The sequence below is a fragment of the Rousettus aegyptiacus genome, unplaced genomic scaffold, assembly GCF_014176215.1.
Source record: "Rousettus aegyptiacus isolate mRouAeg1 unplaced genomic scaffold, mRouAeg1.p scaffold_m13_p_17, whole genome shotgun sequence".
Taxonomy (NCBI): Eukaryota; Metazoa; Chordata; class Mammalia; order Chiroptera; family Pteropodidae; genus Rousettus; species Rousettus aegyptiacus.
In genome coordinates this window covers 39,123,261-39,139,923 of record NW_023416292.1, presented here as the reverse complement: position 1 = coordinate 39,139,923, position 16,663 = coordinate 39,123,261, and the positions used below count along the sequence as shown (strand labels likewise).

General features: G+C 37.0%; 1 protein-coding gene across 2 annotated transcripts in view; it reads right to left on the bottom strand.

Moving 5' to 3' along the window:
* Positions 1-16,663, bottom strand: part of OLFM3 (olfactomedin 3) — a 167,917-nt gene that overhangs the window by 37,218 nt on the left and 114,036 nt on the right. Inside the window, exon 1 of one of the 2 annotated variants that reach the window (XM_016133549.2) lies at positions 384-2,124. The exons of the other annotated variant lie outside the window; for it this stretch is intronic. Within the exon in view, the coding sequence (XP_015989035.1) occupies positions 384-512 (129 nt within the window). The 5' untranslated portion in view covers positions 513-2,124. Of the gene's footprint in view, positions 1-383; positions 2,125-16,663 lie in introns of those variants that run through there. 2 annotated transcript variants of the gene reach the window in all.

Sequence of the window (16,663 nt, the reverse complement as noted above, 5' to 3'; positions counted from 1 at the left end):
TATAGTACAACTAGATCAGAAAGACTATACTTTGTAGTATATAGAAAAAAATTAAGGGGATTTTACAGACATTAAAAGAAAAAGTAAAATAATAAGAAACAAAACATATTTCTTTAAGAATCCTTTCAAACCTCAGGTGAATATAGTCAAATTAAAGCTTTTTCTTTTTTAAAAAAATTAATGAATCTAGTATTTCCTTTCACAGGGAATTTCTTGGGCAATTATTTGTTTTTGGTGTTATTTTAAAGTTTTCATTAGAAAAACCCATGACTAAAGTTACCTCAGAGAGAAGCAAAATTTCAGCTTTTGCAGCTTACAAAATAAAGCCCACTGGTTTAATACACTTAACTTCCCAAGATGTCCAGACCCACGGGGTGACTTACTAAGGCATCTGTCGTCGACAGCCTTGTGGAATTCAGTCCTACCAAGGATGGTAGAGTTTGGGACATCCAGTTTGAGATCATTGCCATGGTACTAAGCACAGCGCCAAGCTTCAGCAGTGGAGGACTCATTGCCGTGGAGCTAATGAGTTTTCATAGTGACTGATTAAGATCCCGGTGCTGGGCTGGCAGCGGAGGCGTGACTGCAGCACGCCACATCCACAGCATAAAAAGAGATCAACTTCCCCAGCTCTAATCACCGGGAAGAGCTCACAGAACCTCCCTCTCCCCCTCACGGGAAGTGCCCTGCACTTCCTTTCCTCCCTTATCAGACACTGCTTGATCATCAAAGGAGATATTCTTGGGAGGGCTTGGTTGGTAATTAGCAGAGCAGAGGTGGAAGGGAGGGGGTGCTTGAGCTTTTCCCGCTCCTCTACAGTCAGTTACCTGGAGTCCATTCCCTATAGGGTTTCAGCAAGTGTGTATAATCAGCTACTTTTTACCCTTCATAAAAAAAATACACCTTTAAATGCAGGACTGCCAGCGTGCACGTTTCAAACACCAATCTTAATACCTACAGATTTCTTTGGACATAGAGCATGAGAACAAGTCTGCAAAGAATTTCCAAGATGATCAGATATTGACAGTAAGAGATTATTTTTTTAAACAGTAACCTAAAATTAGCTTTGTTGCCTCTAAAAAAAAAAAAGATTAATAGCTACTGCCTGTGGAAGACATTACCTTAGGTACCTTATATATGAACAGACAGAAAAGACAGGCTTGGAGAAAAGCTACTGTTATGGAAATGCCAAATGTTTCCAGTTTTGCTTTTACAGATGAGAGCCTAGTAGTTGCTCAGGCACAGAAAACTCAGTTAACCCTACTTTCACCTTGTGAGGATTGGTGAGCAGATGAAGGAGGGGAGTCTGTATCTTGAAAGCACATACGACTTGTATAAAAGGCATAGCATTGGATTCAGGGACTCTGAGGGTCCATTCTTGTTCTATTGTTGTTAGTTGTGTGACTGGCCAGTGGCTTAAAATCCCTTGGCTTCAGTTTTATTTGTTTTGTTTCTTTCTTAACAATGTATTGGGGTTGGATTCCATACTCTCCAAGGCCCCATCCAGGTTTAAAATTCAATGATCTGTTTATTAGAGTTTTGTTGGCCAACATACATGTTGTATTTGAGGCTTATGGGTAATTTTATTATATTCTTTTTACAGAAGCTACAAATTGCCCACATCTAAATCTCAGATCCCGAATGGAATAAGTCAGAGGCCATTGTCTTGTATAATATATATGGTTTAAAGTAAAAATATAGAGAGAAGACATGAAGGGAAATATAGCTGAATGAAAATTAAGTGAAAAGGAATCTGTTATAAAAAGGAAAAAATATTGTTTTGATTCTTTAGGAGAAATCTGACTTTGTGTGTAATTGGAATTTTCAGCCAAAGGTAAGTATTTTTCTTAAACAGTTTTGGCAGGAGAAATAAAATGTCTTTAATAAAATTGAAAGAGATACATAATTATAGAGGTATATGCCCTCTTTATTTTCAAAAACAGCTTCAGACTGGAATGAAACTGAGATCCTCCTCAGTCTTCCTTTCACTAGGAACCAGGGTATTTTTTTTTCTATCAAAACAGCCAAAGGATTTCAATTGATTCTTATTATTTAACCATAGTATGAGAAAACCAAATATTATTTTTGTCTTTCAAAAATCATATCACATGAGAAAACAATAAGGATAAAAGAATAATTGTTTCTATATTAAACTTAACATTAAGTAACAGTATTCATAGAAAGGATGGTGAAATTTTACGTTAGTCTTACAGTGTGGCAATAACAAAAAAGCAAAGTGGATTTGCAAATATGATTGTTTGAGAAATACACCTGTAACTCTATCTGACTTGAATAAAGGAGGGGAGTGCCTTTTATAGAGCTCGATTTCCAAAATTGAAAACTCATATGCATGCAATTACCAGATAATTTAAGATGCATCTTGGCAGATGGTAATTATACTTATTAATGAAACTATCAGTCAACAAAATAATAGCATCTTTAGAAGAAAATAGGATCGTCAGAGAAACCAGTGCTCTTATTTGCAGATCCAAGTGAAAGGAAGAAATAAAAATAAAACACAAATGAATACTTCTTGCAATTTCCCAGAGATGCAAATAACTACACTAAAGACTGAAAGGGAACAATGGTGAAAGTTTATGGTTCGATGATGTTTATGAACAACATAAAAGCTATAATGTGTTGTTTTTAGAGCAGGTTTAAATGGAACATATTAAAATAGGAAAGCTTGAATTATAATGATTATTAGTTGTGGGAAATAAAAAATAACTATGAATAGTAAAGAGCTAAATAGTTTGTGGTGTTCTCATACTCTATTGAAGTGATTATCATTATAATTTTCATTTTAGAAGTTGAATTTTAGTTTGCAGATGGAGGAGGTGATTATTCCATGTAGAAGTAGCAAAAAACCCAGTGGTTACAGAAATTCCACAAGGACAGCATGAACGATGATGGAGTAAGCGGCAAGAGATGAGGCTGGAAATATTAGTGGTCAGCTCCCAGGCTTCAGGGTCACCCAAAGATGACTTTATGCTATCCTGTATGTAATTTAAGAATTTCAAGCAAAGCAATGAAGGCATTAGTTTTATGCGAAGTGACTACTTTGGCATTTTTATAATGCAGTCTAGACAGGTGAGCATTGCAGGAACAACAGAACATATCAGAGACAGGAAGGCTACTTAGGGATGTTCTCATAGTTTAGGTAAGACATAATAAAGACCCAGAATAAGAAGCTGTCTGTGGAGTTCAGAAGGATGGATTCCATAAATATTTGAGGTAAAACTGACAGCACTTTGTGGTTGAGTAGATATGAAAAGTGAGGGAGAAGTTATCTGGGGATAATTTTCAAGTTTGGGGTTTGGGTGGTAAATGGTGTTCCTCAGGATGAGAAATAAAAGTAGAAATATAACTTTAGCGCGCATACTGGATGTGAGTTGCCTGTGTTAAGTAGAGTCCCTGGAGTTCAGAAAAAAGTTAATTTCACTAGACTGTGCAACCTTAATGACTTAGTAAAAATAATGCGCCCTACACAGGTGACAAAAATGTTTAATTTAAAACTACCAATGGCTTTATTTAGAGTTTAAGTCAAGATAATCTCTAGATTTAGTTACCTTTACGTAATTCCTATACACTTTTGTTTAAAAATAACAAACAAAAACAAATCACCAGCGAATAGTGAAATTCTTAGTAACTAGTAATTTCACAGAAAATATGACCTGACTACATACTTTTCATTTTACAAGTTCAATGTGGATCAATAACTATAAAACCTACCAAGTTCATTATTACTAATGGGATGCTGAAATATATTGATTAATATTGATTAATTTATTAGATCTTACAGTAGCCTATATTCTTATTATTCAGAGCATACTTAATGATAAATCTATTTAATAAATAATAGGCAAATAAATACAGAGTAAAAAAAGATAGTTTACCTTATATAATATTGGCATGTATTGTCATTGGAATTTTATTTTTTTCCTTGACTTAGAGCACAGAAGTTTAACATTACTTTAATGCTTGATACACTTTCTCGTTTGGGGGCTATTTTTGTAGTAGTTGTGTGTGAGTTTCTGAGGAGCTCAACTTAGGCAGATATGGAAAAGTCAAACACATGAATGCCCACGTTAATATGGTAGAAAACTTTGATTAAGAAAAGTGGGAAAAAAGACAGAGATTACTTGTTGAACAATACAATATTTAAGGAGGGATTGTCTGCATGCACTTTATTGTAATTTAAAACATTCGAACTTTGGATGGCTTGAGGAAGAGAGGAGAATGAAATATTAGATGTCAAGACCAACTGTAGAGGGTGAGGAAATTATCGATGAAAAGGAAAAGCAGAGAAGGAGCAGGAGGAGAGGAAGAGGGTAGCAACTGGGTAGAATTCTGAAAGACGAATTGTGTTAATCGGCTAAAGAACAGTTAAACCAAAGTGACTGCTAGGAAAACAAAGTGGACTCTTGTTAGCAAGTTAAATAGGAAAAGGAGGAAGAGTGGTATAAAAAGAGGAAGGTGGGAGACAGAGTGCTTGTGTAGACGTCACTTGGGGATGCTGTATGCCCTGGGTAGAGGCACGATATACGAACCGTCAGGTAAACGGCTCCTTTCATGAGTCCTCATTTTCTCGTCTGTAAAATAAGGGATTATATCTATCTAGAGGCATTATTAGACTGAATAAGAGACTATACTTGAAAATGTCTATAGCATGTCAGATGCTCTATAAATGGCATTTCTATCTTCGGTAAGAAATGGCATGATTGGCACAGGGCCAGAAAATGTAGGTCAGCTTAAGGAACATTAGGCCCTGGACAGGTGGGAAGTTTGTGTCTTTGCTAGGGTAGCTGAGTTGGGCTTAAAGTACATGCTGACTTTCCACTTAATCACGGTGAATGAAGAGAATCATACAACTGTTCTGAGTGACACAAAATCACTGTGCGTCTCTGGAGCTAATAGTCCAACTTAAAGTAGAGAAAAGGAATAAAAGTTATGGCTTCCTCATTCACTGAAAAGTCAAAACAAATACAAGACAACTTTGATAAGGTCTCACCACCATATCTACTTACCCAGCTTGTCTGTGCTCATATACACTACCCTCTCTTCTGTTGGCACAGATAAATTGTCTGTTCCTAGGTAAGGTTGATCCCTCCCCTGTGTAACTAGCTCAGTACCTTACATCATGCATAAGAATTACCTGGAAAGCTTAAGACCCAAGTTTTTAGGTCCTACCCTGAGAGTTTGACATTAACTGTAGCATAACTTACATTTCTGACCATCTCCCTGCTGAAGCTCATGCTGCCATTCTTGGACCACCCCTCGAGGAGACTGCCCTACATCACATCCATCTCACCTCCGGAGAGACAACTCCCTTAACTCCTTTCCTTTCTGACATCAGTAAATCTCTCTATAATGTATCATTCCCAACAGTATACGAACACTCCCTAAATCTTTTATTTTAAATGCAAACAAATAAACAATACTTGCTCAATTTAATCCTCTCTTTCTCACTGTCTCTTTAGAGTATACTTCCTTGAAAGAGTTGTCTATACTCACCATCTTCAGTTTCTCTTCCTCATCAAGTTTTGGTCCACACTTCATTCTACTGATACTACTTTTACGAAGGCTACGAATGACCCAACATTGCTAAATTTAGCAGTCAATTCTCATTCTTCAACTCTCTTGACCTATAAGCAGCATTCATCAGACCATCAGACTTTTATTTTCTCCTCCTTGAAATAATTTCTTCACTCGGCTTCGAGGCTACCATGTTCACCTAGTTTTCCTCCAACTTTCTGACCCATATTTTCTCAGTCTCTTTTGTTGATTTCTTCCTCATCTATATGCTAATGACTCCCAAATTCATTTCTTCCTTCCAGACCTCTCCTATCAATTCAGGCCTGTATATCCAATTATCTACTTGACATCCCCACTCGGATGTTTCATACACAACTTAAATTGAACATGTTAAAAAATGAGCTCTTGATGTGCCTTGCTCATCTCCGGGAAACAAAACAAAACAAAACAAACCCCCAAAGAAATAAACGAAAAAACACACGTGTGTAGTCATTCCTGTTGTCTTCCCGATTTCAACTCCATGGTTCAGTAGTCAGGCCAAAAGATTAGATTTCAACCTTAACTTTTTCTTTTTTTTAATTTTACATCTCTTATTGATTTCCTCAGCAGTTCTTCTAGTCTCTACTTTCAAAATATATCTGGCACTTAACCATTTTATATCACTCCCACTGCCACCGTGCTGCTCCAAGTCACCATCGTCTCTCATCTGGTTTATTTCAAAAGCCACCAGTTATTAACCTTTTACCACTTCAGTCTAGTTTTAGCCTCCCAATCAGAGTGATCATGTTACAACATAAGCCTGATTATGTTATTTCTCTGCTTAAAACTCTTTAAGAGATCCTCATCTCACTCATGGTAAAAGTCAAAATATTTAGCATGACCTAGAAGGTTCTGTAAAATTGGCTCCCCGCTCCCCGCCATTCTCTCTGATCTCATTTCTTACGGCTCTTCCCTTTGTTCACGTCACTGGAGCCAGTCTGGTTCCTCAGAGATGCAAGATCATCGTCCACCTCAGGCCTTTGGATTCTCTCTTCTCTGGTGGAACTCTAGTCTCCTGCATATCTTCTCATTTCCTTTTTAATTCAAAGATCACCTTCTCAGAAAGGTCTTTGCTGACCACGTCATCTCAAAGTTCTCTTTTCATCTGGTTACTTTATATTCTCTTTCACTGCTTTACTTTTTTTCTCCTTAGAACTTATTATGAGTTCACATTCTGTATGTTTTATTTATTCATCTTGTTTATTATTTCGTTCCTCCACTAGAAATAAAGCTCCACAAAGGCAGGAATTTTGCCTTTTTTATTCACTTGGGTATTCTCAATACCTGGAAAAGTGCCTGGTGCACAGTAAGTTCTCAATAAATATTTATTAAATCAATGAATAGTGAAATATGATACTGTTTGTTCATGACCTACCCTGTTTAAAAAAGAGACCATTTTCAGTGTGAAATTACAATATAGTCTAGATTTTGCAAAATGAGCCAGTGTGATATATTGCATTTTGCATGTGTTTTTTTTTTTTTGTGTGTGTGTATGCATAATGGATGTATGTGTGAGAAAATGTTATTTAAAGTATTGAAACATTATGCTTATGGTTAAGATTATGCTTTTTCCTTCCAAATTTCAGAGTTAGAATGCAAGGGCTTTTGGTCTAAGACAAGAAGTGCTGTCTCCAACTCTTGTCTGTCTTTTCTTGATAAGCCTCAAGTCATTAAACTCTAAATAAATATGGAAAGCAATTTTCTCTTCCTCTTGCCTTTGGCTAATGAAGTTTGTCTCTAATAACATAGGGAAAGTGGAAGAGACTGTAGGCTATGCAAAGGATAAGTTTAAAATAAAGCGAATTAGGGAAGATAGAGATCTGAGTGTCCATTCACTGGGCTCCCCATTTGGCCCCTGGCAATTAATTATGGACCACTTATATCTCCTAGAATTTAGTGCTTTGCCATTCTTGCCTTGAGGTTTCAGGGTTGTCTTAAAAGTATTCACTAATGAAAGAATGAATTTAGAGTGAAAAACATAGTATAGTTGTTTAAAGGAGGGATTTCTGCCTTCTCATCTTCGCCTTTATCTGTGAAGCTGACTGATGCTCTGTGAGCCCGGGGGATCCTCCATCGGCAGCTGTTGTTGCTGCTTCAAAGGAAAAAAAATGGATGTGTGGGGGAGGAACATATTCAGGGCAAACATTTTTTCCCTCCAGACTTTCTACTCAAAATTGAAGAAGTGGAAAAATATAAATTCAGGATTAGGCCAGAGGAAAGGAGGTACAGAGCGGCATGACAGAGAGAACCACAGACTGTAAGGCGGAAGACTTTGATTTTGTGTCAGCTTAGTCACTCCCTGATTCTGGGTTCTTCACCTGAGAAATGAAGATATTAAACCGAATTTCCTGTAGCCCCTTCTATACTACAGTGTCACTTGGAGGAGTTAGCTGTTATCCCCACAGTCACACAGACACCTCCTCCCTCTCTACTCTGACACAGCTAGATTGCTAGCTGTGTTACCTCCCAGAGCGTTGGTTTCCTACATGTAAATTGAGATTTACATGTAAATTGAGAGCCCAATTTTTAAGGCATTTGCGAGAATGAAATAAACATATCTATAAAGCATTTATCACAGGATCCGCAAACGAATAGCTCTCAACTGAATTTAGCATCATCATTCCAGTGAAAAGATGTTTACACATCTTTTTCTCATCTTCATGGAAGAAGGACTAGAGATAGAAATTGTGGTAAAGAAGTGAAAATTAGCAAGCTTTGGGGTGAGTTACTAATATAAAAACTTATTGTTAGGAGTTTTAAAAGTACAAAACATTCTTGATTTCGGTATGGTTGGTTCACAGGGACTGGCTGCTAATAGTGTCCTAAGAAGGCTCTAGGAGCCTTGGGGAGCTGCCTGTTGAAGTGTCTTCCCAGTACTGTTCTAGGAACTTGTATAAACTTGTTAAATTCTTACACAAACCCTATGAGGTTCATACTGTTACTACAACCAATTTATGGATGAGGAACCGAGGCCCTGAGAGGTTAATTAAGCTAGCTGAGGTTACACAGCTAATAAATATCAAGGCCGATATTTGAACCACAACAGTCACATTCTAAGTATCTCTTTATTATGCACACATACATGCATGCGCACATGATGACATTATCATGGCAAATATTAATTTCAAATTTTATCTTTTAAAAATATTGCAATTATGTGGGGGAAACATTACGGTTCCATCATTGGCATACTTTTGGTCAATGAATTTTAAAGCTGAGCACAAAAATTAAAAGCAACATGTCTTCACTTACTGATGATTTTAACTTTGGTTGTGGCAGAACAAAGCTCTCATGAAAGAGACACTGACTTTCAGATAAATGTTCAGCCCCTGCTTCATTTTCATTGGAATCTATTTTCAGATTTTTCTAATTCACCTACCTCACCAGGGCAGGCAGAAGTGTTAAAATATTGCCAAAAGTTTTTCTGAAAGAAGTTGTTCAGTAAGTGAAATCTCAAAGAGGTTAGAAAATTGCCTGGTGATCAGAAAGAAGACTGTTTCAGTGGCAGCATGAAAGAATGAAATTGGATCTTCAAATGTGCAATTTTCTGAAAAGTTGTAAGTTGTTTTATAAAGCTTATCTCCCTCATGAAATTTGAAAAGTATGTCTAGCAGGAAGCAAAAATCAGTGGTAGTAAATAACCCCAAACATCAAAGTAGGAAAAAAGATTCCATTCGTAGCCCGCTTTTTTTTTTTTTTTTTTTTTTTACAAATTTACATAAATAGCAGAAGATCTGCAGAGTTAATTTTCTGTAGCAGCACTAGCCGTGTTATTTGTCAGCGCTGTCCCCTCATCAGTATGGGTAGTCGAGGTGGTTTTGTGATTTGAAAACCCTGGGCAGACAAAGGTAGATAAACATAAATGTCTAAAGATCTGGACTTGAAACAAATCAAGAGTGCTTTGTCACTGAAAGCATCATGAGAATTACACAGTTTTATAAGAAGGAGTCAGAAAAACAGTTAAGGCCAGGTCATTAAAACGACCACCATGTAGAGGAAGCTGTGTGAGCTTCGCACCGCGTTCCCTTGTCCTTTGTGTTTCAATGCAATTAAGGACTATTAATTTTATAAAAACAGTTTTGGGAGGACATAAGTAACGACTTAGAAATAGCTCCCTTTGTAAATACTCCTCTAAAGAGGTCCAGTGACATAGAATTATGAACTCGACAGTGGACAAGGAAAGGGAAAAAGATTTGACAAATGTCATTTCTTGTTATTGAAATTAAATATATTCTTTTTCCTGTTTAATGTTTTTCGTAGCTTAATTATGTAGTATTTTCTATTGTTAGAGAAACATAAACAGAAATGTGTTATTACTTTCTCATTGACCTTTAAAGTCAGTGACATATTAAACATTTATTAAGTTCATTCTTTTGGCCAGAAACTCTACCCTACAGAAAAATGAAAGATTAATATGATATAGTCTCATCTTTTAGGTAATTTATCAATCTGGGAACATGACAGAATATAAACAATTATGCACATTTAAGATGAATAGTTCCAATCTTCTAAGTATAGAGACACAGTAGAGGAGTACAGGAAGGGAGAGTAGAACCATGTGGTGAAAAACTTCATTGGAAAAGGTGCTTGAGCTAGTTTTAAAAGTTAAACTCTTGATTCTCTTAATTTTTAACTCATACAGGGAAATGGCCAGTATCATTTACTATGGGCCCTAAAATATGATAAAATTTAAGTCAAGGAATTTGGTTCTATCCTTCAGATGGTAGAGAGTTATATACTTCAGCTCTTCCTTTGTCAATATGCATCTTTTTGTCCTGGTTTTTACATTTACACCTCTCTTTTGATGAATAAAATTATGATATTGATCTAAACCATAATATCGAGTTACTGAGTGTAATGACACTGTGACAAAGAAATGAACACTATGATGAAAACAGTATTTTCTTTGAGAAGGAAGGGGGCCAAATAGAAATATCAGAGTTCTTGAAGGACCTTGCATTACCAAGAAAATAGTATTCAAAATTACATACACATGTCAATGAGGAGTAGTTTGAATTCTAATATCCGTACATAATTTGAGTCATAAAGAATATGGCTAAAAATTAATTCTAGTATGGAAGCTCTTGTCAGGTTTCTGTAAAAACGTTTGCAAACACATTATAACATGAGGAGTGTTGAGATATTGCTGTTATTGAAAGTGGATTATCTTTGCAGTGTATTCTTCCTCTTTCCTGTCCCCGTCCCTTCTTCCTTCCCCTCTCCCTCGCCTCCTTTCTCCTCCCTCTTCCTTTATTCTATTTTTCTACCTTTTCTTCCGTCCTTGTTTCCTCCCTCCCCCTTTCCTTTTTTCTCCTTCTGTTTTCTTTTCTCTTTCACTTCTGCCAAACTTGATTGAGCGTTTCTAGATGTCCTGCGCTGAAGTAGGATCAGAGTGTGGTTTGCAAGACCTGCCCCCTCCCAGTGTGGTTCTGATGTATTGCCTAGGTTGTAGGGCTGCGATTTAAGCATGGGAAATGAGAATATTTTGCACTTCAGATTTGGAAGTTTATGTTTTACCTCTGCACTCGTTCAACATTAATTAAAACAAAACAGAATAAACAAAAGTTCCCTTTTCTAAACATTCAAGCATGCATGCTTGGACTATAATTTACCTCTTACTGCAGCCCATAAGATTTTCAAGAAGAGACTGAATTTAAAACTGGGGACTGCTCATAACTGCTGTTCAATAGTAGTGGTGCAGAATTTATGTGAACCTCATTAATAGCTTTTTCTTCCACTAGTGATTAATAAATATGTCAGTGATAAAAAATAAGTTTTCTTTCATATCAATAATATAAGTTAATAATTTTTTATAAAACTTATATTTAGAATTATTTGAGGAGCAAGGTTTGTTTCATGGTAAATCATTTATACATTCAACAGAGATTTCTTGATCATCCTCTATATGCTGGGCACTAAATGCTAGTGGTCAAAGATTGATAAAATTCACTCTCATTCAGGATCTCATGTTCTGCTGAGACACTGACAAAAACAAGGGAGAACTATGTCTGTGAAAGTAATTTCAATATAATATGATATGTAGTGTGTACGAAATGCAGTGGAACATAAACATGTTATCAAGTCTATTTGGGTGGGATAGAAAAGGCTTTCGGGGACAGTGGTTTTAGGCGGATTAAGTAGAATTTCTTAAGTAGATCAGGAAAGAAGAGTCATCCTGCCCTGGGGATAGATAGCAGGTGGAAATGTACCACTGAGATGTGAGGGATCACTTGTTCTTGAGGGAGCTCCAAGGAGCGTGGGTGGGGCCAGTCAGGGCCTGATGGGGTGGGAGGAGGATGTCAGTGGGGTTGGAGAGGTAGCAGGAACCTGCAGGCACCTGGCTCCCCATGGAGATTAGGTCTTATTACAACTAGTCTTTCAAGAGTCGCAGGAAGGGCAGTGATGACAGACTCGTTTGCTCTTTAGAGGAAGACCATTCAGAAAAGATGCAATAAATATTGGGCAGCAGGGTGAGAAGTTAATTGAAAGCTGGGAGAGCAGTGTGGGGCCTTTTGGGTGCCCTAGTAAGAATTAAAAGACAGAGGAAGGATAAGACAGGGGCTTATAGAGAACCTTGTGAATTATTAGATATGAAGGCAAAAGAGGAGATGAGTGACCTCTACATTCCACAAAATACAATATTGCAAAAAAAGTGCTTGGAATTATCTAGAACAATGCTTCTTAAACATAAAGGTGCATACGAGTCACTGGGGGTCTTGTTAAAATGTGAATTTACCTCAGATGTTTAGGGCAGGATCTGAGTTTCTTCATAATTAACAAGCTCTCAGGTGATGCACAGTGGCCAGTCTACAGACCACACCGAGTAGAAGGGGCCATGAACGCCATCTTGGAGGACAGAACTAAGTGAAAGGCTGATGTGCCTGGACTCACATTATGTGTGATGAAGGAGGTACAACCAAGAAAAGAAAAAAAAATTAAACTCCTCAAGAGAAATGAGAATAAGGGTTCTCAAACACATATGTTTCTCACCAAGAAAAGGGTTCAGGAGTTCTTACCAACAGTTGTTAACAGAAAATAGACCTTAAAACTTAATTTGCTTTGAATGGGTTTTTAAATTTCTTATAAATGAAGAAAAGTTGTAGTTGAAATTTTATCCTGAAGAAAAGATGAGCACAAATAAATTAATATTCTTATCTTACGATTGTGAAGATACATTTTGTCCCTAAAGAGATTGGGTTTTATAAAACTCTTCAAGGACTTCCTTAATTTTTTCAGAGCCTCTCTTCTGTCTTTGCTGTTGAAATCATTTTGTTTTGGAGTCCTTTCCCTAACTTCTGTCTTCAGTTGTTGGAGAGTAGAAATCTACAAGATGCTCTTCAATTATGTCTTTGAATTGACCAGAGCGGTTCTCTCTCCTCACTTCCATCAGTTTCGTGGAGTTCTGTATCTTTCGCATGATTTTGATTAACTCCCACTACGTTTGCATTGAAGAGCATTAGATAGTTGCCGTATCCAAAAATCAGTAGCTCGAGATGGATGGTACTCTTAGTCAGTAAGGGATATTTTAGTGGGATTTGAGGGGATTCATTAAATAAGTGCTCACAATTAGTAAATACTTCTGAATTTTGATGGCTGTTGCTGCCTCACACAGCTTCCCAATGGCAGGACTTGGGGAACACATACTTGGATAGCTATAATTCAGAGTTGACTAGAGACTTAGACGGAATGTACTCTGATTTTGGGGTGGGGTGGAAAAGGAAGAGAAGGATGATGCTTTCACATAATTTACTCATTTTATGGTAGTCGTCTATTAACTGTATCTAGGAAGGTTGATGCATTTTATTTCAAAAGCTGTAGAAATTTAAATGCGTTAATTTGATTGTGTTATACCCTCATCTGTCCGGGAGGGGATAGTCAGGTACTATCTGGAGTTCTGGGAGCTGCCTGAAGTTTCCGTTGTTACCAGTCTCAGTGAAGGCTGCCGGTGGCCCCAGAGCCCCGTGGATGTACCAGGGAAATAGAAGGTACAAACACAAGGGGAAGCCTGAAAAGTTGCTGACTGGCAGTTGAATGATGACAGAACTACTGATGTGCTGGGGGTGGGAGGTCAGGATACCTTGATTTTAGTCCTGATTTTTTTAAAATTGAGCAGCACATCACACCTTCGTTTCTTTTTCAGTCCGGTGTTCTCTAACTCTGCGCGCTTAGCGTTAAGAGCATGGGTTTTGAAATCATGCAGACCTAGGTTAGAGTCCCAGTTCTGTCACTTAATCTTTGATCCTAAGTTCTTTTCTGAACCCTATTTGACAAAATTAAAGATTATAATATCTACTGATAGAGCCCATTGGATAACATGAAGGACATAACTCTAGCCTGAAAAAATTAGGCTTAACTTGTTCCACCAAGAGAGATTGCACACCAAAGGAACCACAGAGCATTTCACCAAGTAAAGGAACAAACAAGTTTAAAAATAGGACTTGGGAGAAGGATGGAGTTTAGACAATATTTAAATAGAGTAAGAGTTGGATAATGACAAAAAAAGAGCAAGGCTCTTACCAAAGGAGCTAACATTAGGACCGAGTTGAAAAGTGAACTCTGGATTCTGTTTCCTTGAAAACTACAAAGTTAAGATGAATGTTGAATATTATGTCCAAAAAACCTTTATCTGAAGTTTTGCACCTGGGTTGGAAATCGAGGCTGCTTCTCAGTGTCAGAGTGACTCAGATCCTCCAGGCAAGAGTGGGCTCTTCCATCATTTTTACTGATCTGATTTCAAACAGCTACATTTCTGATAATCTGTGATTTCAGAGAACAAAGTGTCTTGGCACTATATCCTCCAGTAAAGTAACAAAGGCAGTATTTAGAGGTTGACCTCATAGGCCTATCCTAACAAGACATTGAATATGAAGTCTTGAGCACAGTGCATGTCCTATAAGCAATTGTTACTATTATTATTACTAGTAGTAGTAGCAGCAGCATTGCTTAGTTGTCCTTTCGCAAATAAATCTCCGCATGGTAAAATTGGCTGCCGAGTAAATTGCCCAGTCTTCACTTACTCAAAAGCACAATTTTGAAAGCCAACCAATAACAGGGATGGACTCTATCGCCTTGACCTTAGGAGCCCGTGCTTTGAACAGCAGTCTGGATGCAGCACAATCACTTGTTGCTTTGAAAATATAGATTTCCTGGCCTTACTTCACCAGAAATGCTATTCAAGAGCCTTGAAGGAGAACATGCATTTTCACTTTTCTAAAGCTCTGATTTTAACTTGTAGCCCGATTTCAAAAACGTTTCTGTAACCAAATGAATGTGAGAAAGCATCATCACAGTGTGTATGTTATTCCCAATGGTTAGGAATAAAGGTTTGGAATATCAAAGAATATGGCGTAAAGGTTACCTAGCCCAGATTTCACTCAGTGGTAAGATGCACTCTGCACCACCTCCGAGACGTTGATTTTTCAGCTTGGGTACTTTCAGCATGTGCTTCGATATCGGACATTTCCAAACGTGAGTAAGTCCTTGTGACCACTCGTGTTCCACTCACTGTCTTAGTTCTGCCTTCTCCGTACCAGCTGAGAGGTCCGCTTCTCGCTGTTACATAATGGCCCTTTAAAATATAAAGCTCCCTAAACCTGTCTTTTTCCGAGAAGAATATGCCCAGACTTTTTGACTACTCCTCTTATGACATGCTTTTAGGGCTGCCACCCTCCTGGTTATTCTAATCTGGACATACTCTTGATGGTCAATATTACCGTGCTCAGAACAGAATGAAATTCTCTAAAATACTCTAGGTTGGTCTGATCAGCCTAGATCAGAGAAAACTAAAAAGACTTATCCATACAAGTGATGATGTATTTTTTCCCTTCCAGGATTCTTGAAATTTATTGCAATTTAAATGAATTATCCTATCTTTAAAGAATTATGATTATAACTGACATAAAGAAATCATTTTTCACTCTAACCCCACAACTGCTTTCTGTTAAAGTCAAGTCCAGTGGCAGAGAACATGCTAACTTTGCACTGATGATAATATATATCTCAGTGATGAATCAGGTTAACATTTTATACTTCAGTCCACAGGATGATTTAAGAGACATTGTATTTTTAAATCCTGCCAAGGAGTCACTATGCTGCATTTCCCGAATGGCTGTTAAAGAACATTTCAGTCTTATGTTTTGTGTCTCCAAGCACCTTGTCACTTCGGGAATAGACTGAGACTCTGGGAAGAACAGCTAGAGGCCACCTGTGCCTCTTCTGTTTTATGGCTTTGAACTTTAGGTTCAACTTCAACTCTGAGATATTTTAACTGTTAGTTTGCTAACAGTTATTATTTTTGTTAATTTTCTAACAAAATTATGTAGGTTTAAGTGTTCTGACATTACCTGTTATCCTGCAACCCTTCTTGTTTTAATGTATAATTCTGGAAAACATGATGTTTTCTTTTCTTTTCATGATTAAAAGTACATCAAAAGAAGCGATCTAGACAGTAAAAAGACAGCCCACAAGATGGAAGAAAACAGTTGCACATTATCTATCTGATAAGATTCTGTTATCCAAGAGTATACAAAGAACTTTTACAACTCATCAACAAAAAGATAATTAAATTTTAAAAATGGACACGAATAGACCCTTCTCTAAAGAAGACATACAAATGCTCAATAACGCTCCAAAAGATGTTAGACATCATTAGTTGTGATATAAATGCAAATGAAAATAATAGCATGATACCCCTTCACACACACTATAATGGCTATAATTGAGAAAACTAAAAATAACTAATGTTGACAGTGATGTAGAGAAATCAAAAACTTAATGTTTAAGAAACTTAATGTTTAAGAAAACTTAAATGTTTAAGAAAACTTAAACATTACTTGTGCAAATGTGAAATGGTGTGACCTCTGTGTACAATAGTTTGGGATTTCCATCCTGCATAAAATTACCATGTAGTTCAGTAAATTCATTCCTAGATAAATATCCTCCCAAACTGAAAATGCGTTCAAACAAAAACTTACATATGAATCTTCACAATAGCCAGAAGGTATAAATATTTTAAATGTCCTTCTTAATTTGCAGTCGAAACTAAGCAATTGCGAACCGTTATGTGAGGATTTAGATTGATAAATTTATG